This window comes from Pogoniulus pusillus, chromosome 4 (genome assembly GCF_015220805.1).
Source record: "Pogoniulus pusillus isolate bPogPus1 chromosome 4, bPogPus1.pri, whole genome shotgun sequence".
NCBI classification, from domain to species: Eukaryota; Metazoa; Chordata; class Aves; order Piciformes; family Lybiidae; genus Pogoniulus; species Pogoniulus pusillus.
This window is the reverse complement of record NC_087267.1, coordinates 32879194-32902678: the sequence shown is the minus strand read 5'-3', so window position 1 is coordinate 32902678 and position 23485 is coordinate 32879194. Positions and strand designations below refer to the sequence as shown.

At 42.1% G+C, this 23485-nt stretch overlaps 1 protein-coding gene across 2 annotated transcripts in view; it reads right to left on the bottom strand.

Moving 5' to 3' along the window:
* Positions 1-23485, bottom strand: part of RELN (reelin) — a 314867-nt gene that overhangs the window by 158386 nt on the left and 132996 nt on the right. For both annotated transcript variants that reach the window (XM_064142519.1, XM_064142520.1), the window contains exons 5-8: positions 16761-16793; positions 15017-15095; positions 6311-6407; positions 385-436 (exon numbers count right to left, since the gene is read on the bottom strand). In XM_064142519.1, the coding sequence (XP_063998589.1) occupies positions 385-436; positions 6311-6407; positions 15017-15095; positions 16761-16793 (261 nt within the window). The remainder of the gene's footprint in view (positions 1-384; positions 437-6310; positions 6408-15016; positions 15096-16760; positions 16794-23485) is intronic.

Here is a 23485-nt window from a genome sequence, read left to right as displayed (position 1 = left end):
GTTACTCAGTCATTAATTCTTTCAAATCCTTGATATGTTCTATTTTAAAGTTTATTTTGTTTATAAACAGTAACTACACTTCAGAGAGAGAACAAGACATGATAATGTTATTCATCAAGTTATAGAACAAGTGAAAACCCCCAAACCCAGAACATGGCTATGCCTCCCATTATCAGAGTATTCACCCAAGTTTCTCCTTTCCAAAGTTTAGATGAGTTCTAGATTAGGAGAGGAATAAACATGCTGCATGTTTAGAAGAATTTTTTAACCCCTCATGTCAAGTAGAACATCAACCTGAAAGCTAGACCTTAACCTAAGAGCCATTTTCCTTTGCAGAAATTACTTTTTAGACTTTTCTCAGAGAAATGAAGAAGCTGAACTTACCCAGGGAAAACTGAAGGACAGATGCAGTAGTTGTGTTAAGGCCAGTTGTGGTCTACAGGAAGAAAAGCAAAAGTTGTGTTAGATTGCAAAACAATACATTCATTGCTTGCTTTTCTTTGAAAGCATGCAGTCTCTGGAAGTCTATTTCTCCAGTGCATAAAACTAAGAATTGCCAACTCTTTCAGGACATTTCTGTTCTGTAATTTGGATTATTGGCTTCTCATCACATGTTGAAGCAGGCATTGCTATTCTTTCACCGTCTTAAAGCAAGAGCAGTTGTGTAAAATGCCAGCACTAAACCAGTGTTTAGAAGAATAAAAACCCAAGAGGTTTATGGTCAGCTTAATTTCAATCTGTATATATAGAATGGTCTTCACTGCTCCCTGCACAGGACAATAACCAATAATGATCATAAACAATAAAAGTAGCATAAATTTCAAGTAATAAAAAGAAATATGAGGTATAACAGAACCTAAGTCTTCAACAGCTAAGCAAACAAAACCTTGCTGATACTGCATAACATATACAATGAGATTTTGTAGCAGCATCTGTAGTGTGTACACTGTTGGCCTGCAACCAAATTCTAGGAGCAGGTAGAAAACACTGCACAGCTTGCTCTGTATTCAGCTCACCAACCTCCTTTGAGGCTTTTCTTTTTTATTTCTTTCAGTTCCCCCACATTTCAGTAGTTCAAATTAGGACTGTTTTCTGAAGATCCTACAAGATGAAAAACACTACTGTGTTGTGAAAGACACTCACTTATTTTCAACTCATTTTGAAAGGCAGACAACAATACTACTATGTAACAAGCATGGCAGAAGCACTGCCTAAAAACACTGCCTGATCTGGTCAAAGAGTCAGAACAGTTTAGCAAGCAGAAAGCCAAACTGGAGAGTCACCCCAAAAAAGAACACACTTGAAGTTTGGTGTATCTGGCTTACTAGAAGACCCAGCAAGATACAATTTATCATTACAAACAGATTTGAAGATATAGTGAAGATGGAAAAATGTACAAGCCAAAAGACAGCAGTATTAGATCAAAAGAGAAAAGGCAAAAAGGCATAGCCTGTCCAGTCAGTAAGTTTACACAATCATAAAAGAAGTCATCTAATTGAAAGAACAAAGACAGTGAAAACCTTGAATAAAGTCATCTGATACTGCTGGCAGTGATACCTGCATCACAAATTTCAACACCTTGGAGGTGTCCTCCTATGTCAGACCCTGTGCACCAATAATTGCTGTAATTCCCATGAGACCAGCAACAGGCTCTTCCATCAGATGCACTCCTCATGCTTTGCATCTGTGCACCACATCATCCCGTCACCATGCCACAGAGAAGGTAAATTTCTCAGCGAATTCAGCCCCAGAAGCAAGGTCCTGAGGCTAGCAGGATTTGAGTGCCAGAGCTCAAGTTGGGAATCTGCATGGACGCAGAGGAGCATCCATCAAGCATCCAAGCGGAGCATCCAGAAGACTTGGATGTTCCCTTTGCTTTGCTACTACAAGTGATGCAGAGGGAACTCAATAGCAGTCATTGAAGATAAAGTGGAGATCTGCAAAATACAGGTATACTTTTGAGGTCATGGACAACAAACTGCCATTTTGTTTAAAAAATAGCACCCAGCTAAAGACTAGGCTCAAGATGCTGCATTCTTTTGAGCACCTATTAACTCTGGCAGTATTACAAATGCAATTTCATCAGCATTTGGTAGTGAAGAATAGCACAATTTCTACATAACTTCCCTGAGACATATAGTGAGAGATTCAGGTATTCCTGAACTCTTTAATTATCTACTATGCAGATAAACAGGAAAACCGCTGAGAGGGATCTCTCTGATGTCTGAAGTCCTTTATTGCCTGGTGCATCACCACACTGCACTGAACAAAAGGTGGTCCTAAATGGAAATGTCTTATGCCTATTTTTAGGACTCCACTGACATAGAATAAATGTTATCTCTCAGCCACCTGTATTGGCTTTTCAGCCTTTGGAGACTTCCAAAAGTATTTCTGTATCTTTGCAGATCTATATTCATGAAGCTTATTCAAAAATATATGATAACCTAGCTGATGGCTCCCCTCCATTCCCTCCCATGTACAAGCAGCAAGTTTTGAGTTAAATCAGCTCAGACAGGTGATTTCTGTTAAACCAGTATTATTTTCCCTTGCAAATCAGTTTTAATCTTTATTCATGTTTTGGTGCAGTCGGCCATGCAGACCACACCAGAGCAAGAATGCCATGCCCTCCATCCCCCTCCTGGTGGGAGGGGACAGGTGGTCATGCAGAAGAGCAAAAGGGACTGGACTTCTTTCAGTGCCACTGTGTACTCAGCTGAGATATTCGTGAGATGATGTCTTTGAAAAGAGTGGTGGACCTGCATAAGTCGGCATGAGGTTTGGATGTGCTGTTTCTTTTCTATATACATATTACATATGGCCAGGAACTTCATACAAATAATAAAGAGAGATCTTCACTGAGATGCAGGAGTGATTTAAGACAGTGCATGAAAGTTTAGCCAACTTCTGTCACAGCTACCAAAGATCTGTAACTAAGCAGATTCAATGCAATGGTGTCCCAGAGTGTCATAATTATCTCAAGCAACAAATTTTAAAGCTATTTGAAAAATTTACACTATTATGTACTGAATGTTCCCTTAAAGTATGCTTTTCCTCTCTTTGGAATAATCCTAACAGGTCATTTTAGTCTTTAAACAAAACCAGCAAAGCTGCATTTACCCAGCTGCTTTGAAAATACTGTTACATTTCCATTTAAGGCTCTTCTGTCAGGATGGATTCAGTAAGAGGTACCACGTGGACTTAGCATGCCAAACAATACCATGCTTTCTGATTTAAGAGTATCTATCATAGCAGTTTACATTCAATTAATTACATTGTGCAAGTTCTAATTAGAAAACCAATCTCCATAGCACTGTGCAGTGGCTCATATCACCAAAGAATATAATGTATAAGCTATGACAGAACAGGCATTCATGTAGACTTACGAGAGAGGATGTTGTGAACCATTTCAGCACTGCTTCAGAAAGAAAACATCAGACTTACTTAAAACACTTCACAAAGTTCTGCAAAGGATGGCTAAGTTCAGAAGAGACTGGAAGAGAGTCTTCAGCAGCTATTTTCCTCTGCTTGCAATATCTCTGCCATTATTTGCCTGCAGGATTTTGTCGGTGGTAAATTCTCACCAACAGACACAGGCAGTTGCCATTAAAAACCCTCTGCCTGCAGGAACAGGCAGATGCTGGGAGTGAGAAGAAGAGGGAGGTCATGGAAGCGAACCAGCAGCTGTCACAGCTGTTGATACAAATACGTTTTGCAACTTCAACTATTCTTGACTTAGTATTTTAAAGCAATGATGTGGCACTAGGAGCCATGAACAAGAGCAGAGATTTCCAGCGTTATTTCAAGCAGGGACAGAACGGGATTCAAATAGTAACGGTGACAGAGCAAAATGAAATGAAATGAAATTTCACTCTCCTAACAGTTGGGAATTGTCAGAGGCTTCCTTTAAGGCTGATTGCAGGTGTTGTGTGGTGCGCAGCAGAGAGCCAGGAAGTGTTTGGCACGAAGCAGGACCTCAAGGTGAAGCACAGGGCTCTGGTCACTGGAACAGGATGTCTGATGGCACTGGGGTTGAGTGAGGGGAGCCTTGGAGCTGCGTTTCCAGGCAGTTGAGGTTCTGCTGTTATTAGAGTCAATGATTTGGGAGGCCCTGTTGTGCTTGGCAACATGTGAGAAATAAACACCAACAGCTTGGAAAAGATGGTCCCTGCTCTAAGGAAGGGACTGGAACATCTCTCCTGTGAAGAAAGGCTGAGGGCCCTGGGGCTGGTTAGTCTGCAGAAGAGAAAGCTGAGAGGGGATCTGATCAATGTCTGTAAGTATCTGAGGGGTGGGTGTCAGGAAGGGGCCAGGCTCTGTTCAGTGCTATCCTGTGACAGGACAAGAGGCAATTGACACAAACTGGAACCCAGGAGGTTCCACCTCAGCATGAGGAGAAACTTCCCTGGTGTGAGGGTGCTGGAGGTCTGGAGCAGGCTGCCCAGAGATGTGGTGGAGTCTCCTTCTCTGGAGACTTTCAAAGCCAACCTGGATGTGTTCCTTTGTGGCCCTGGGTGACCCTGCTCTGGCAGGAGGCTTGGACCTGATGATCTCTGGAGGTCCCTTTCAACCCCTAACATTCTGTGATTCTGTGGGGTTTAAAATTTGTTGTTGGAAAAAACACTTTGTGAAACGTGACCACAAACCAGAAACAAGTCAGTTCTAAGAAAACAAAGTTTCAATCTATGACCATACTCAAAAATAAAAGTAGGTCATACTTTTGGCATGAGCACCACGTTGTACTGATCCAAAACGTGCCACTAAGCATGTTCCTTCAGAAGGAACTGGTTTCTTCATAACACTACCATGATATTTACAACCCCTTTCATTATTGAGCTACTTATAAGCATGATGGTTTTTTTCAGCTCATCATTTAAATCACACACACTTCTGTATCGTGATAAATGTTTCCAAGTTCCTGATGCCACAGCAGTGCTATTTTACCACATGTCAAGATAACCAATACAGTCAAACGTGGGGGCTTGCAGCCAGTTTGTGATTATTAAAGGTAGTCTAAATTAGATATCAGTAGAGACAAGGTAACAAATTACTAATATTTCAGACCTCTCAGATCTGGGATCCCAGACTTGCTAAAGGCCATAAATAGATTGTTTTCCAAGGAGCGTTACCTGCTCAATACTACAACTAAAAGTGAGTTAAAAACTTGGGTAAAATATCCCAGTGGTGTGACTTCATTTTTCCACAGGACATGAAACAATGCATGTCTTCTCAAGGTAGTTAATGAGGCATGGTACATCCAAATAGGATTCAAAGCAGCAGAAAGGCAATTCAGCATCCCTGTCAGAATTCTGGAGCTGGCTGTGGGGAAACGACTAAGTTCCTTGGTTTTCCATAGATCCTCTAATTTAGTTTTAGATGTATTTATATGACTTTCAGCAAGCACCTCAGCAGTATCTACACCGCATTTGTGGAATTCTGTTCTCAGTTCAGGATGTAAAATTAACACTGCTGGAAGAATTGTCTGTCTGAAAAGAAGATGCCTGGCCAAAACCACTTCTGTTTTAGGTGCCTCTTCCATGTATACCCTTCAAATAGCTCTAATCAGCCTCTCCCTCCACCACTGAAAACATGACAATTAATTTCCAATTACACTGGCTGTGAGGTAGCCTTTTAATTTTTCAGTTCTTTCCAAAACTCCTCGTTTACATCCATCATTGTAGGCAGCAGCCCAGCATCAGCAGGTGGGCATACATCCTTCAATGAACTTTCCACACCCAGATAATCCCAAGTTTATGCAAACTGCACCAAGTTGTTTCTTACTACCCCGCAATGAAATCAATCCTGTCCCCTCCACCATGATTCAACACACTGCATAGACTTTTCTGAGACCGGCTGGTGTTGCTCCAGGCTGCATTTAAGCCTGCAGGATGCATTGCTCACAAGTGATGTTTTACAGCCAAATTAGCATTTGTTAGCAGTGACAGGAATGAACAGGAGACAGCTAATAAAATAAGAGAAGGAAAATGAGCCTTGTGTTTCAATTTCTTTGCTGGAAATAAAAAGAGAATTATGTCAGATTGACAACATATTTCTATTTCCTTGCCTCTCCAGTACTGACTCTTTAAATAACTTGAATGCACACCAGATCAAGAGATTTTCCTTTGCAAACCACTGCAATAACCTTGGGTTACCATCTATAGTTTGAAACAGTGAGATGATCCTTGAGTGATCTTTTATAACCTTATTATGTTGCTAAGAGTCTCTCCACTGGACATCAAACTTTCAGTGCATACCAGCATCTCTGCAGCTGATTCAGCCTGAAAAGATAGCTGCAGTCCAGACCTTGACTTACCAGTTCTCTGGGACCATATGGCTCGCAGAAAGTGACGGCATTGCCATGCATTATCACACCACACTGCTCTCCAACCTCACAGTTACTGCACTCAGACCTGCAGAAAGAACACACCACATCCAAAACAGAAATCAGAAACCATACATTTGAGAGTGCACTGGACTTGCAAGCTGTAAAATAGGACTAATATATGATGGCATTCAGGTAAGTTGGATTGTTTTGTTATCATGGTACTCAAGGTTGAGTAATTGTGCATATGATGTCCTAGAGCTGCTTCTGGGTAAAGCACCTTGCAAATTCAGTACCTGCTCTCTGCAAATTGCTCACCCTCCAGAACAGAGTGTCTCTGCAAAGCATCACACCACAGGAAACCAAGCTGAACTTCTACATGTACACTTTACCCTGAGGTTACTCTTCCAGTTCCTTACACCATATATCAACCATTGATGTACCACACATAAACCACTGATATACCATATATAAACCATTTGATACACCATATGTAAACCCACCCTCATTGTGATACTGTGAAGAGCAGCTCAGAAGAAGGAGTTAAGATCAGCCCCCTTCCAGCCTGCAGGGTTATTTACCCCAAAGAGTAGACTGAAGGCTGCATACCCTACCCAAAACTGGGCACCAAGAGGCTCTTACAGGCCTGCTGCTGTAACATGGGTCTTGACACTTCTTTTTATCTCTACTTGTCATATCTTACATTTCTAACAGTGGAGTCGCCACACTGTTCAACTTTCAGAGGAAAATGTATGAAGAAAACGTCTGAGAGGATGACAAATGCTGCTGAGCCAAATAATTACACCTCTCCTGGTGTTAATTCAAGGATCAAGGTATCAGCTCTTGGCCTGAGCACTGGATTTTCAAAAGATTCTGAAGATGCTCCCAAGTCCTGACAAGCTGCCTGCAATGAAACTGATCAACGTTGCCTTTGGGCATCAAAAGCTCATCTTTAACATCAAACCTAAAGGCAAACATGTGCTCCCAGATCAACTCCTCTGTAAGCAAGGGTGAATTCAGTCCAAACTTTCTTATACCTTGCCATTTTTTTGCTTTACTTTGAGAAATGATATTTTTAGAGATTGAAGTCAATGCACTTACATAAGGTGCATTTAGGCAGTTCTTCTTTGGCTTCTCTCATACAGTATCTCAGATATGGACAGCCACTGTGCTGTACAATGCCACAAAAGTATACATAGTTGTAGCTCAGGTATACCTTAGTAGCATGCATAGCTTTGAGTTTCTTACTCCTTTTCAGTCTCCAGATAATTTCTGGATGGCAGATCTTACAGGAAATCAGATGGAAAGAAAAATCCCACAGAGGTTGGGACCTGCTGTCAACATATGTGATGATACCAATTCTCATAGATAACTGACACATACTGTTGCTGTAGAGTTGAGGAAAGGGGGAAAGCAGGGCTGAGCATTTGGGGAAAAGCCACAGGCAGACTCAGTAACAACTCTGGGCACCCTGTGCCTGTGCACACACATCTGTATGGCTTCAGACTGCGCACAGTTGATCTCAGCGCTGGCAGCTCACAAATGTACACCTCTTTCTGCTAGATTATCATCATCAGATAAAACACACTGCTGAAAACAAATGGGTTTTCCTATACAAATTTCCCAGAATTCTTTTTATCTGCTTCCTCAGTTTATGCTGTTTGTCAGCCCACCAAGACTCTAGTTGGGGCAAATAAAATGCCCAGATGCTTTGGGAGAAAGAGGCTGATAGCACTGTCAACTACTGGTGGGGCTGGGATAATTTTTACCCAGAGGGACCATGCACCCAAAACATCTGAGCAAGAGAGGATGGGATGCTGCAAACCCTGGGAGTGATTAGAAATAATGTTTACATCATTTTTTGTGTTTGGGCCACCCGAGGTCTGCTCCCACAGCAGACTGGGGCTCCTCCACAACCTCTGGCTTCCCAGGCTAGCAAAGAGTGGGCAAGTTTTGGCAGAACGAGTTAAGTCTGGGCAGTGTGCAATAGCCTGCAGGTCTGTCAGTGCTGAACTCTGCTGAGCAGTTTTCAGATGCAGAGATGTTGTGAATAATTGATTGCACTTGTTATTTTGGGGCTCTTTGGCTGCTCCTGGGTGAATTCAGCACAGGACTGTCCTTTTTGCGTCCAAGTCCATCACAGAAGTCAAAGATGAATGCCATCTTTTCCAATCTCTCCCTTATTCTGAGATTTTATTAAAGGTCAGTTTCAGCTCCACTTCCCAAAACAAAATCAGACATCAAAAATCCTTGATTTTCTCCCCTGTATGAACATGTCAGTAAAGTCATTCAGCAAGTCACACTGATAGCACTCAGGATTTTCACTTAAAGCAGCAACATTAAATCTTCTGATAATGTAACTTAGCTCCTACTTGCTTGCAGAAGCCACAGCAGGCCTACAATTTTCTTTCTCAATAGAAGGCAAGAATCATAGAATCACAGAATCAACCAGGTTAGAAGAGACCTCCAAGATCAGCCAGTCCAACCTAGCACCCAGCCCTAGCCACTCAACTAGACCATGGCACTAAGTGCCTCATCCAGTCTCTTCTTGAACACCCCCAGGGACGGTGCCTCCACCACCTCCCTGGGCAGCCCATTCCAATGCCAATCACTCTCTCTGGGAAGAACTTCTTCCTAATATCCAGCCTATACCTCCCCTGGCACAACTTGAGACTGTGTCCCCTTGTTCTGTTGCTGGTTGTCTGGGAGAAGAGGCCACCCCCCACCTGGCTACAACCTCCCTTCAGGTAGTTGTAGACAGCAAAGAAGAGAGCATGTGAGTGAAGAGACTATACTTACAAGAAAGTACAGAAACAGTTTGTGAAGGATGTTTTGTTACCACCTAAAAGTTCGTTTTGTCACCACCTAAAAGTTCACTTTGTCCCTCAACTATGACAACCGAAGAACAAAGGGATAGGAACTAAAAGAATACTGGGAATTCTGTAGGATTTGGGCTGTTTATGGACATTATTGTCACTGTCAGCCCACATATTTAGGAGGTTTATAGCAGAGGCTTTGCTATGTGCAGGGAGAGACAGATATAGCAGGAAAGCTTTGCCTGTGGATACCTCCTAGTACCTTGTGAAAGCTGAGGCTACTCAACGTGAATTTGGGTTGTTTTTTTTTTAATTGTCATATCTCAGTGAATACAAAGTTATTCTTCCATTTCCCTGTTCTGCTTCTGTCATGTGGTTTGTGAAATACTTCCTGGAAATGCAGGAGAGATGTCCTCATACAGTTGTGTCATCATACCACGCCTTTTTTAGGATAACTTCTCTGACAAGAAATTGGATGGCTGTTGGTAATTTTAATTCAAACCTTTGTGCTCAGTGCACTACCTTCAACAATCAATTGCTCACTAGCTCGACAGGAATGCATGAAGAGTAAGGTAACTGATCTGCTGTTCCTCAGATATCATCAAGGTGTTACATGTTGAGAGACGATCCAGTGTGCTCCTCTCCTGGTGCAGGGAAGAAGGTTCATTCTTTTCCATCTACACAAACAGCAGACTACTCATTGGCCTGGCTGGGTGCACTTTCTTACCTGATTGGTCTAAAATCTTAGCAGGTTAAAAATCACCTAATCTTTTTCTTTACAGCTGGTACTCACTGCCACTGCTGACATGTGTCCTATTAATCTAGCTATCTTCTCTGCAGACTTGTCATTGCTCTCATCTCTGGCTTAGAGTCCCACCTCTCTCTGCTATTGTTCTTCACTTTGCTGAAGGGGAAACATCTGCTGTTTCCTCATCTCTATTTGTCATCTTGTTTCCCTCTACAATACCTGAATTTGTGAACATTATATTGACTGATGTCTTTCGTGATGACTGGACTGCAGAGAAGATAAACATCTCAAACTGCCAAGAGATTATCAAACATAAATCTTTCTGAAGTTTAATCCCACAGTTTTAGCGCAATTTGGAATCTGCTTTAGGACTTCTTTCTCCTGTCACAAAACTCTCCTCCACCTCCTTGCCACTGGAAATATCACAGTACCTCTCCCTTTCTCACATGCCATGAAAAAGTGATGGAACCTGTTTCTTTTGGATTGATTTTACATAGTCAGCTTTTCTTCATGTCACCTTTGAAGAGCATGTCTTCACTAAATGACTGTGGTTTGGAGTGCTAGCAGGCTTTGGAATGACACATGGCATCAAGTTAGGAAGGAGAGGTTAGCCAGAAGCAGCTTCTGTACTGTTTTTGTTTGTTTTTTTTTTTTCAAATGTATTGAATCCTCTGTTGTCTACAGCCCTGATGTTAAAACTGTTCTATACAGTAATATACTTGCATCTCTTCTTTACTAATTTATGCATCTTCTTTCCCCCCCCTCTCTTTGTCTCAATATTAAGCCATTTACAGCAGGATTAATCAGAAATCCTTTTCTAGATTTGTTCTTGCTTAGTCTGGTTTATTATTTATACAGCACCTTTTTTATACTCTCCTCTGCAAGTTCATGAGCTTACACAAAGGCAAGATTGTCACAAAAACAGGTGCTCAACAACCTACAGCCTTCCAGATACCACTTGTGTTGGATCCCTTCTTTCTCATCCAGAGATTTCATGGTTCTTTCTGGACAAGCAGTACATGCTGCAGATTTCCTTTTCCTATGAGGAAATCTATTCATGCCATGGTTCCCAAGTTTTCTAAACTAACACTCTCCTGCCAGTGTCAGGGGACACTAGTCACATGCACTGTTACAATTTATTGTTGATAAATAGATGTCATTGTCCAATCAGTTGTGCAAGTCATGTGCAGCCATGAACTGCTTAGCACAGCCATCAGTGCTACCATGCAGTGGAAGACACCAGTCTTGCATTTCACAGCTAATACATTTTAGAGGGAAAAATCTGTCGTGCATTTATGAACATGTGAAACTTTTGTTTCACAGGCCAGAAATCTTGGTCAATTTGATGGCAAATGAGACCCAAGAAATAAGGCAACTTCTATTTAAGCCTGCTTGGGTTAGTAACTTTGGAAAGAACCTTGTTCTCATATGAGTGTACACTGGAATCAAAGAGTTTAAGCATCAGCTGGACACACTACACAAGAAAACACTTGTGGTGGCTGAGTGCCAGGGAAGTGAGATGACACGTTGCCATTCCCACATTTCCAGAACAGAAACTCTCCCCACTTCCTTCTCATATCTTCTCCTGCTATCTCCTCCCCTCCTTGTCTTTCTTCACCTTAGCAGCTTGTCCTGCTTTCTTTCAATCACCAAACTGTGATTTTGATGAGGAACCCACTCCTGAATGCTATGACTTTTCTCTTTGCAAAAAGCTCCAGCCCAACATTCCCTTTCTCTTTCCCTTCTCTTGCAGTTCCAGAAACCACCATAGCCATTTCCTTCCTGCTTCTGAGCCTCTAAAGAAACCAGATGGCTGCTGTGTAGGACATGGCTGTTCATGCATTTGAAAGAGCACAAATCCATAAAAAACAAACAATCACTCTTGAAATTATAGAGCACCCCTGCACAAAATGATGACTTGATGTGAGGCCTCTCCCAGCGAGTCAGTGGCACACCAGTTCTGCTGGGACTCATCGAATTAGACACAGGCAACAGCTACGGAGAGCTCTGCCTGTGCACTTGGACTGCATGTCTCTGCCAGAGCTGCATGTGCCCAAAAGAGGATCAGGAGGAGTAGGACAATATTAATCACATCCAAGCCACTGTTATGCCAGATTTGGAAAGAAAAGATCATAAGAAAATATCAAAATTTCTCTTTTCATCTTCATGAAAATGATGGTTTCAGAAATCATTAGAGTGGCTTAGCCTAACTGGCCCCTGGTGACATGGCACTGATGGAGTATTGGCACACACAAGGCAGCTGCTACCGCACACTGAGCACAGCAGACCAGCGGCTGAGCAGGGCCGTGGAAATCCTGCTCTAGCAGCTACTGCAATTGTTTGTAGTAAAGATGGGATTTTAGCAGCTGCCGGGGGGGGAAATGCAATTTAGGGTGGATGGCATAAACTGTTAGTAATCCCTGATTTAACTCTCAGTAGACAATTAAATGAGAATGAGCTTTCTGGCACTAAGCGGGTGTTCACCGGAGGCAGAGCTACTGCAGAAATCCTGTATGCAGAAAAGCCTACAACAACTCATTACACTTTTATTCATGCTCCACTTTTATCAAGTGCTGCTGAAGGTGTTAGATTTTCATGTAATAACAGCAGGAAGCTACGTCAGGATTGCCCTTAGTTTTGGGACATTCTCTCGTAGGACACCTCTCTCTGCACTGACCTACCCTCCAAGGTTGGACAAGGTTATTCCAAATCCAAATCTTGGGGACAAAAGCAGCAGGAGACTGGGGGCTCTTTTAGTCTGAAACATCTCTGTTGAGATTTCTATAAAGCAAGGATGAATTTAAAGATAAGAGAGTAATGGATAAATAAATTACAGAGGCTCCTAACAGACAGGCCCTCTGTGAGTTATGAGACATCTGCAGGGAAATAATGCCTCCTCTCATTTCTTTCCACTCGAGTCCATTTAACACACTGCTGCTAAAGCTATCTACCTTGGCAGCTATTCTGTAACCCATTAAGAGTCCTTGATCTATTCATTCTCATGAAGAAAGAAGGGGTTTTTATATTATAGTATTTCAAGTCCTTAATGCATCTGTCCAGAAAAAAACTTTTAAAGAGATGATACAAAAGGAACAAAAGAAGGAAAAATAGGCACATATTTAAAAGTATTACCATATATATGTAAAAGAAAAAATATCCATAAAAATCCATAAACCACAATCTTTTTACATAAGAGGAGAAACTGTGAAAGAGCTGCACAGATGGAAAACTGTGACAGGCCTTAATAAAAGGGAAATGAAGTCAGATTTCACAGAACATATGCATTCCTGACTAATAAATGCAGGTAGTTGCTAAAATGTCCATCAGGAGTGTGTGTGAGCAAGCTAACCTAACTCAGTAACATTTTTCTGTCTGGTATGAATTAATTAAATATGTTATGTTGATGAAATGAGATTGAAGGGATAGAGAAGTCAGCAATAATCCCATCTTGTAAAAGGAGACTCCAACCTTCACAACTTCATGTTAAGAGTGATAGATGTGTTTATCTGGGTATGGCATGGCCAGTGCACATATTCTCTGTAAAGAATGGAATCACTTTTGAACTCTAAGAGATCTCTAACTTCCTCAATTGTGACATGTTTACATGGATCATATGAAATGCTACTCTATCACTGGAATTGGTGTGGTGCAAAAAATTATTACTACTTCAGACTGAGAGGTGTGGCTAACAATTATCTATGCTAGAAGAACACTCCTTTTGGCTACAAGATAAAAGTCTGTGATTGTGTCCAGCTCCCCCTTTCTGAGATAACTCCAGCTGTGCCACTCCTATAGGGCCTGCCAACACTCATCGCCCCATATTGCACTGTCACATACTGACGGGGTCCTGAGAACCCACCTGGCAGAGGCTCAGGGAGTCCATCCCTTCCAGGTATGGATACTTGGCTTAACTAATATTGAAAATATTGGTTTTCCTCCCCCCCTTTCCTCGGGCTGGGCTTCTGAAATCACTTAGCAGAGAGCAGGGGAGCAGAGTGGGAGATCCTGTTGACTGCTCTCCCACTATGACCACAGTCAATAAGGCTTCTGCCTAACTTGCCCTAAATTGAACTTGCAGTTTAGAGTTCCAAGACTATCCAACAGCACATGCTGGTTAAAAACAAAAAGTTAACAACCTGTGCTTGCTGTTTCAGACAGACTGAAATACAAATGACCCTGCTCAGGAATCCTAAAGGACAGAAACAACTCAGCAACGGAGAGCTGTTGCATAGAGCTGGGAAGGGAAGTTCTCCTTCCTATGCAGCACAAAAGGTTTGAAAAAGTTACAAAGTTTGTCTTCCACCCAAAAAAAAAAAAAAAAAAAAAAAAAAAAGATAAAGGAAAAAAAATCATCCTTAAACATTTCCAGCAGCTGAAAATTAAATGGAGGTATTGAATCATAGAATCAACCAGGTTGGAAGAGACCTCCAAGATCATCCAGTCCAACCTAGCACCCAGCCCTAGCCAGTCAACTAGACCATGGCACTAAGTGCCTCAGCCAGGCTTTTTGTGAAGACCTCCAGGGACAGTGACTCCACCACCTCCCTGGGCAGCCCATTCCAATGGGAATGGGAATCTTCTCTCTGGGAAGAACTTCCTCCTAACATCCAGCCTATACTTTCCCCAGCACAACTTGAGACTGTGTCCCCTTGTTCTGTTGCTGGTTGCCTGGGAGAAGAGGCCACCCCCCACCTGGCTACAACCTCCCTTCAGGTAGTTGTAGACAGCAATGAGGTCCCAGAAATAGCTACTAAATGAACATGCAGCAAGGAAAAAAAAAAGTTTACTTACTGAAATTCATCACCGTTTCCAGTAAAAACAATGATTTCAAGAAATTAAAGTAATCTTTGCAAAAGCCATTCACTCAGCTCAGCTCTACTCCTTTCTACTTTTGGATTAACTCAAAATTTGAAGTCAATGAGAAGTTTTGACTCACTTCAATGGGTTTAGAATTTATCAGTCACTCACCAGGTAATGAACTGTTTAGGTCTCAGTGGAGCAAAGACACATGCAAGCTTACACCAATGTGAGCTAAAGTATCTAGAAACTAATGTAACACAAATACCTCAGTACAATAAACATAATATTTTAATTTGCTCAAGTGCATGTAAAGGAAAGAAGTCTGAAACTCACCACATGGTAGGATTCAGTTCCTGCTGATGATAAGAGTCAAAGTCATCCCGCAGGATAATGCTGTCACTGTGCATTTCAGCTACAATGGAAAGAAGAACCATATAAAATATCCAGTGCAATCAGCCAGTCCTATCCAAGTGTTGCCTTACTTAAAGTAATACATTGTTAAAAGAGAAAATCAGAGGGGTTACATATGCTAGTTACAAAAGCAGCATTTTCTCCATTACAGGGTCTGGTTTTATTTCTTACTCTTAATCTGTAGTATCACATAAAATTATGAGGAGTCCCATCCTATCGCCAGTGCGATGGCTATGGAAAGGTGCAGTCATCAAGTGCATCCTAAACGTCTTAAGAACCTTTGCTCCAAATGTTTGTTTATACTGAACATGCAGAAAGTTTCTTCTGAATCAAGAATTTGGAAAGATTACACCAAGGAGATGTATGGGTGAGTGTACTACACCTCTCATAGTCAGGAGGTTTATCCTGATAACTTGTAAGCAAAAATCCATAGGCTCATTGTAATTTCTGACAGCAGCAGAGTGGAGCTGGCAGTAAAGGTCAGCTCATTTATGAAATATAAACTATGAATTATGTTACACAAATGTTTCTAACTATCAGGCTGCAACCTTAGGACTTGAATTTTGCCTCTAGATGTACTGTATCATTTATGTAAGATGAATTAAAAAAACCAAAATCAAATCTGAAAACTAGGGCAGGGTGATAGGTTGGACTGGATGATCTTGGAGGTCTCTTCCAACCTGGTTGATTCTATGATTCTATGATTCTATATTAGAGAGACCCTTCTCTACAAATACTTCTATTAAACTAAGTAACTGTCACCTGCTGTTCAAACTGAACGAGGACGATAGAATCTGTCTTAGACTAATCAAAGTGCAACACATGGGTTGGTAGATGCAGGGCTGAAGTCCTGGAGAGGGTGGGTGCCCTGCATGGAAAGCAGGAGAACCCTGCTTCTGGGTGCACCTTGGAGTTGCACTGAAACAAAATCTTCCTTCCAGTGACTCAGTACTGGTATGACTGTTCTGTCCTACACTGGGGGTTACAGGTCAGAGAGTCACAGAATGGTTTGGGTTGGAAGGAACCTTAATGATTATCTAGTTTCAAGCACTCTGTTGTAGGCAAGGACACCCTCCACTTAGACCAGGTTGCTCAAAGTCAAAGTATGAAGCTTCCACAATTTCTCTGGGCAACCTGTACCAGCCTCTCACCACCTTTATCGTGAAGAATTTCTTCCTTACATCTAATATAAATCTATCCTCTTTCAGTTCAAAGCAAATAACCCTTATTCTGCCCCTACAGGATCTTGTAACAGGTCCTTTTCAGCTTTCCTGTAAGTCCCCTTTCAGCACTGGAAGACAGCTATGTAATCTCCCTGAAGCCTCCTCTTTTCCAGGCTGAACAACCCCAGCTGTCTCAATCTGTCTTTACAGAAGAGGTGCTCCAACCCTACTCTTCACACAAACAGATGCACTAACACATAGCTAGGAAGAAGAGCTCTGCAGTATGATGTACTCACACTGCAAAGGCTCGAAGGCAATAAATAAACAGCAATAAACCCCACAATGAATAAAAAAATCAAAATCAGGCATAATTCAATTTATTTCATATGAGTCTTATTTTCATTCAAGTTCCCCAGAGCTGGTTTCACATGACCTTACCCATTGTTTATTATAATAACTTAGAGATTCTGATGTTTCAGTAATAAGAATGACAAACCACTTACCTAGATGAGGGTGTAAAGGAGCTTCTGTTGGGGCTGTGGAAAACAAAGACACAATGCATGAATATCTTCTGTGACCAGGGATTAACTGCAGCATTAAAATATTGACCGAGGACAAAACAAAGTGTACAGTGCATGTTCTCTAAGTCAGCTACCATATGAAGTCATAAACATATTAAAGAAAAAATAAATACTCTCTAATTAAGAATCAATAACAAATGAAATACAAAAACAATGGTACAGCAAGGAAAGAAAGGTCACATCTAGTCCAGGATTAGCAAGTATTTTTAGAAATAATTTGGATTAAGATTCACAGAATCACACAGTATCACAGTATTATCAGGGTTGGAAGAGACCTCACCGATCATCAAGTCCAACCCTTTACCACACAGCTCAAGGCTAGACCATGGCACCAGGTGCCACGTCCAATCCTGCCTTGAACAGCCCCAGGGACGGCGACTCCACCACCTCCCCGGGCAGCCCATTCCAGTGTCCAATGACTCTCTCAGTGAAGAACTTTCTCCTCACCTCGAGCTTAAATCTCCCCTGGTGCAGCCTGAGGCTGTGTCCTCTCGTTCTGGTGCTGGCCACCTGAGAGAAGAGAGCAACCTCCTCCTGGCCACAACCACCCTTCAGGTAGTTGTAGACAGCAATAAGGTCACCCCTGAGCCTCCTCTTCTCCAGGCTAAACAATCCCAGCTCCCTCAGCCTCTCCTCGTAGGGCTGTGCTCAAGGCCTCTCACCAGCCTCGTCGCCCTTCTCTGGACATGCTCAAGCATCTCAATGTCCCTCCTAAACTGGGGGGCCCAGAACTGAACACAGTACTCAAGGTGTGGTCTAACCAGTGCAGAGTACAGGGGCAGAATGACCTCCCTGCTCCTGCTGACCACACCATTCCTGATGCAAACCAGGATGCCATTGGCTCTCTTGGCCACCTGGGCACACTGATTCAGCAGTCCAGTGATTGAGGAAGAGAGGAGGAATTAGGCTGAACAAAAGAAGTAGTCTAGGCAAGGCCAAAATGGTACATTTGGACCATTTCCATTGCACTAGACAACACTTTACAACACTGCCACTGTGAAATGGCAACACTTCAAGTAGTTTTCTTCTAACGCTTTGCAACAGGAGCGTCATGACACAAATGCAAACGAAACGTATCTGAATGAAGACAGCTACATGAAAAAGGTGGGGATGTAAAGAAGGTGACTACACAGTGCTACATAGTCCATGGTAGCTACTATATCCATAGCTTTGTGTTGTCTTAAAGTAAGTCACATTTTTTTTTCCTGAGTGTGCTAGTTTGAAGCAGGGTAGAATGTTTTGGTGAGAAGAACTAGATCATAGGCTGTGAAAGGAAAACAATGGTGCTGTCTACACCCCTCAGAGTCTTGCTGAATAAGAAACAAAAACATTAGATAACACTCTCGCCATTTTTCACTCACTCTGGCTTGGGTTGCTGAATGAGCAACATCTTACTCCCTAACCTCACCTTCCATTTGGACTAACCCACTTTGCTTCTTAACCTCTTGGCCGCACCTCTATTCTTCTTTAGGACTGGGGTAAGGTTGACAGGGGCAGGGGGAAGGTGCAGGGGTGGTTGAGAGCCCCTCCTGGGGACTCAGGTTTCTGGGAGGGGAGTTGTGTTTCTGTATTACTTTAACCTTGTATATTTCTGTCTATAACTGTATATACTGTAAATATCTGCTTGTATATTGTGCTAGCTGTAAATAAATAGCTTCATTTATATTCCCAGAGCCGGCTGAGACTAGTCTGGGTGATTTCAAAAGTGGGGGTAGCACAGGGAACACTCAAACCATCACACTGAGGAGCAGCTTTCTTTCACTTCTCAGTACCTCACCTATGCCTCCATATAGCTACCAAACAGAACACCAAAAAAGGAATTACTAAAGCCAGAATTTTATCAGTACTCCAGGATTCTTTGGATGGTTCTGTGCTCCTTGTTGGACACTGACCTAAATTGCATCAGTATTCCTGATCTCTTCAGCATATTTGCAAAAAAAAATTCCTCAAGTACTGCAATTTCTGCCATAACATCTGACAAATTAAAAATAGATTAAAAATAAACATAAAAATGAATGCAGCAATCTGTGTATAGCCCTCACACAGGCCTCTGAATAGAAAGCCCAACACAAATCTCTAGATTTTGTTTCTCTCTTCCTGCCTTCTCCTTAAACACTGGGTTTACATAGAGGCATGACATTCTGTAATGACATCACAACGTTTCATGGGGAAGTTGGTGATTAAGAAGATTGAGCAAGTAAATAACTGAAGTATCACAGTATCACCAAGGTTGGAAGAGACCTCACAGATCATCAAGTCCAACCCTTTACCACAGAGCTCAAGGCTAGACCATGGCACCAAGTGCCACGTCCAATCCTCCCTTGAACAGCCCCAGGGATGGCGACTCCACCACCTCCCCGGGCAGCCCATTCCAGTGCCCAATGACTCTCTCAGTGAAGAACTTTCTCCTCACCTCCAGCCTAAATCTCCCCTGGCGCAGCTTGAGGCTGTGTCCTCTCGTTCTGGTGCTGGCCACCTGAGAGAAGAGAGCAACCTCCTCCTGGCCACAACCTCCCCTCAGGTAGTTGTAGACAGCAATAAGGTCTCCCCTGAGCCTCCTCTTCTCCAGGCTAAACAATCCCAGCTCCCTCAGCCTCTCCTCGTAGGGCTGTGCTCAAGGCCTCTCCCCAGCCTCGTCGCCCTTCTCTGGACACGCTCAAGCATTTCGATGTCCCTCCTAAACTGGGGGGCCCAGAACTGAACACAGTACTCAAGGTGTGGTCTAACCAGTGCAGAGTACAGGGGCAGAATGACCTCCCTGCTCCTGCTGACCACACCATTGCTGATGCAGGCCAGGATGCCACTGGCTCTCTTGGCCACCTGGGCACACTGCTGGCTCATGTTCAGGTGGGTATCAATCAGCACCCCCAGTCCCTTTCTGTCTGGCTGCTCTCCAGCTACTCCGATCCCAGCCTGATCTGCAGACCAGACATGGACAGCAAGCACTCAGGATTTAACTTAGATAAAACCCCTTGCTTTAACTGACTTATGACTTGGAAGATCAACAGATTTTTGTCTTTACCCAGTAAACTTACATTTTTATATTCATATACACAATACTGAAAACAGTCATATTATCACTGAAAGCTTTACTGAAGTGAAAAAGCAAAGGCATTCTTAAGAGCCTGAATCTGAACATAAACCTCAGACATGCAGAAAAATGAAGTTCTTTTTTTTCTTTATGCAGCTAACTTGCTCCACTTTTCAGACAAAACTTATCCATACCACCTAGTTCTCACCAGCAGAAATGTCAGTAGTGACTCTAGCAATGGCCAGCAACTCTCACCATGATGGTACCAAGTCTGGAGCTATACCACTCCAAGTTCCTTGCAGTCCCAAGCACTGTTTTTCTCATGGAGGCATCTATACACTGCTCTAGAAAACTTTTTAAAACCATCTGGTCAGAAGAAACAGATTAAGATAAATAGAAATACTTCCCAGACTGAGAATGCAGTGTTCTGGATTTTGCCTGTAAGAAAAGAACTACTTCATGGCATGGGATTTGAATAATTCCTGATATTGTAAGTGACTAAGTTCAAAACATGATCTCTGTCTCTCGTGATCAGTATCACCCTTTTTCAACAGTTATGCTTCATCACTAAGGGATGATCCACTGCAAATACAGGTGAGAGTCACTCCACCAGAGCTCATCAACGAAGGGGATGGCCACATCAGACCACATCTCAGGCAGACTCATTAGTTGACCTAGCAAATTCATTCAATTAGCCCTTGAGCTAACTGAAAGAGCCTCCTCTCTAATGAGAGCAGCTCAGGCCTCACAATGAAAAGAAAAAAGTAGATTGTCATTCATCCCAGAGCACTTACCATGGTCCTGTGGAAGGGGCTTTCTGTGGAAGGCAGCCCAGCCCAGGATACACACAGTCACTAAGGATACTTTCTGAAGCTATGCAAAATGTCAGCATTCAGGAACAAAGTACAGGCACAGCATAAACCTGGAACCTTTGCATTTGCAAAGCCCTTTGACTTGGATGCTTATTTTTACTGTAACTACCTGTTTATGTGATTAGAGTATACAAACTTGAAATCTGAGACATTCCTTTATCTGCATGATACAGTGCAAAATAAAACTGCTTCCCAATAGGCTGAACTGAAGGAAATTGTGCAGATGCACACTAGTGCTACTGATCTGTGCTAGTCTGAAGCTAACTAGAATGTTTTGGTGAGAAGGATTAGATCACAGGCTGTGAGAGAGAAACAATGGTGATGTCTACTTCACTCATAGGCTTGCTGAGATGTATCACAATGGTGATGTCTACTTCACTCATAGGCTTGCTGAGATGTATAAAAACAAGGGTATAAACATAGATAAGGCATTCGGGCACTGCCTGAGCTCTGGGCTGCATTTCTTTCTAACCTCAACCTCCACCTCTCCGATTAATCCACTTGCTTCCTAACCCCTCTGGCCAACCATCCATTCTTCCTTGGGGCACAAGGCAACGGGGTAAGGTAGAGGGGTGGGAGAAGGTGAAAGGGTGGTTGAGAGCCCCTCCTGGGGACTCAGGTTTCTGGGAGCAGAGTTGTGTTTCTGTATTACCTTTTACCTTGTATATTTCTGTATATAACTGCATATACTGTAAATATCTGCTTGTATAGTGTGCTAAGCTGTAAATATAAGCTTCATTCAATTTCCAGAGCCATCTGAGTCTAGTCTGGGTGATTTCAAAAGTGTGTGTGTGGAGGGGAGGTGGGTAGGGAACACCCAAATCACCACATGATCACTCATTAAAAGCTAAAGATGGAGTTAAGCAAACACTTAACATTGGACCAAATGTTGTTCTTACAAAGACATGATGTTGAGGAGGGATCTGAAATCTTTACAAGATCTGAAAAATCTGAGAATTTTTACCTCAGATATTCCTTTATATGGTTTATAATGCAAATTCCAGAGCAAGATAGGACAAAAGCCCATCACAACACCATTTAATGAATGATAAACATAGACTTTAACCACCCTGTGAATAATTTCTTCATTACATTTTATATTACATTGCAAAACACCACTATGTTTATCTTTGGGTGTTGGAAAGTCTCCAAAATAATACTAATTCAAAACACTACACAAAAAAATACTACAATTGTTTTAGAATACTTTCAGATCTGCCTTTTTTATGACTTCAGAGAACTACTTACTTCAAAACCATAAGAATTTTATAGTAGACTATATAGTGTGGCTCAAGTCAAAAGGAGTTCTTTGGGCACAATGTTGGGTGGATTTGAATCTAGAGTTCATATTTGTGAGGCTCCAAAATGTATCTTAGCCTAAATAAAAATGTAAAGCAAAAGAATTTATTATTTGGTTTTTAGCTAGACCTCTGGGTATATTCAGAGCCTTACAAGAGATTAATTGTGCTAAGCAAAGAATGGAAATGAAGCTCAGAGTTCACAGTCTAGGAGACATGAACAAGCACAATAGGAGAAAATGTAAGGAAATGGAAGATGTTTGCTGTGTAAGACAAGGCAATCCCTTTGGTAGTGAAAAGTGCACAACACAAAGTGATTCAGAGGAAGAAAGGACACAGTCAGACTGGAAGCATGAGAATCTCAAGGAAAGTAACAGGAATTCAAAAGTCAGTGGGGTCATTGTGGGACTCTGTGTCAATAGGCTGAGTGAGAATGAAGGCATCTTTTGGAGTAAAAGATGGAAATGTTCTGAGAATGAAGTAAGGCCACTGAAAGGTTAAGTCAATAGAAAAATATGCCCTCTTTTGGTTAAACTGTAAGGGGGGAAAATATGAGAGGTCAGAAGGGAATGACATTTTTAGATAGAGGAGCTGGAATACGAAGGGGGGGAAAAGATCTGTGATGGCCCTGATGTCAGTGGGGAAAAAAACTCAAACCAAAATCATTAAATATTAATTGTTAACCATTAAGCAAATTCAGCATCTATTCATCTAGCATAATGCAAATTAAAGGCATGGTTCCATCAGCACCAGTTTAGCACTACTGACACCCATATTCCATAGATCAGTGGGGTCAAGCCTCAAGGCACAGGAAAGAGTTACAAAGATATTCTTAAAACTCACTGGAAAACAGACTTTTGGGTTTGTTTTGGATTTTGTCCCTCCTTTTTTTTTCATATAAAGGAAAAGTGAATTACAGAAATACAACTGCTCAGCTGCTCCCACCAAAACACTGTTCTCAGAGTTCACAGCCAGCTTTGCTGTTGCGCATCAGTCCATCGTGAGATGTGAAGAGAGGTATATTCTACTTTTCAGATTATGAAAAGTCTGTCCCCCTTGTCATTAGCAGCCTGATGAAGATGAATAGGGGAACTAATGGTTTTATTTAGACATCTGCCAATACTTTCTCTCTACTGGTAAACAAAGTTGCTATTGAGTGATAGAGGCTGAACATCCCCTCAGAGAGAGTCAGTGTGTTGCCCAAGGGTTGCATTATTCTTGCTGACACACGAGCTGAGGAACAATACCTCAAATCTAAAACTCCAGTTCCTGTTCTGTAAATAATGCTCCAGTCAAGCCTGAGAACCTGCAATCCATTCTGAATCTGTTTTTCACAGCGCTCTTATGCTTTACAAGGTAAAAAAACACACGTAAAAGTTCTTTCACAAACATTCAGGCAAAAGCTACCAAGTAAGGGAGTCTGGACCAGTTCTCAGGATTTACTTT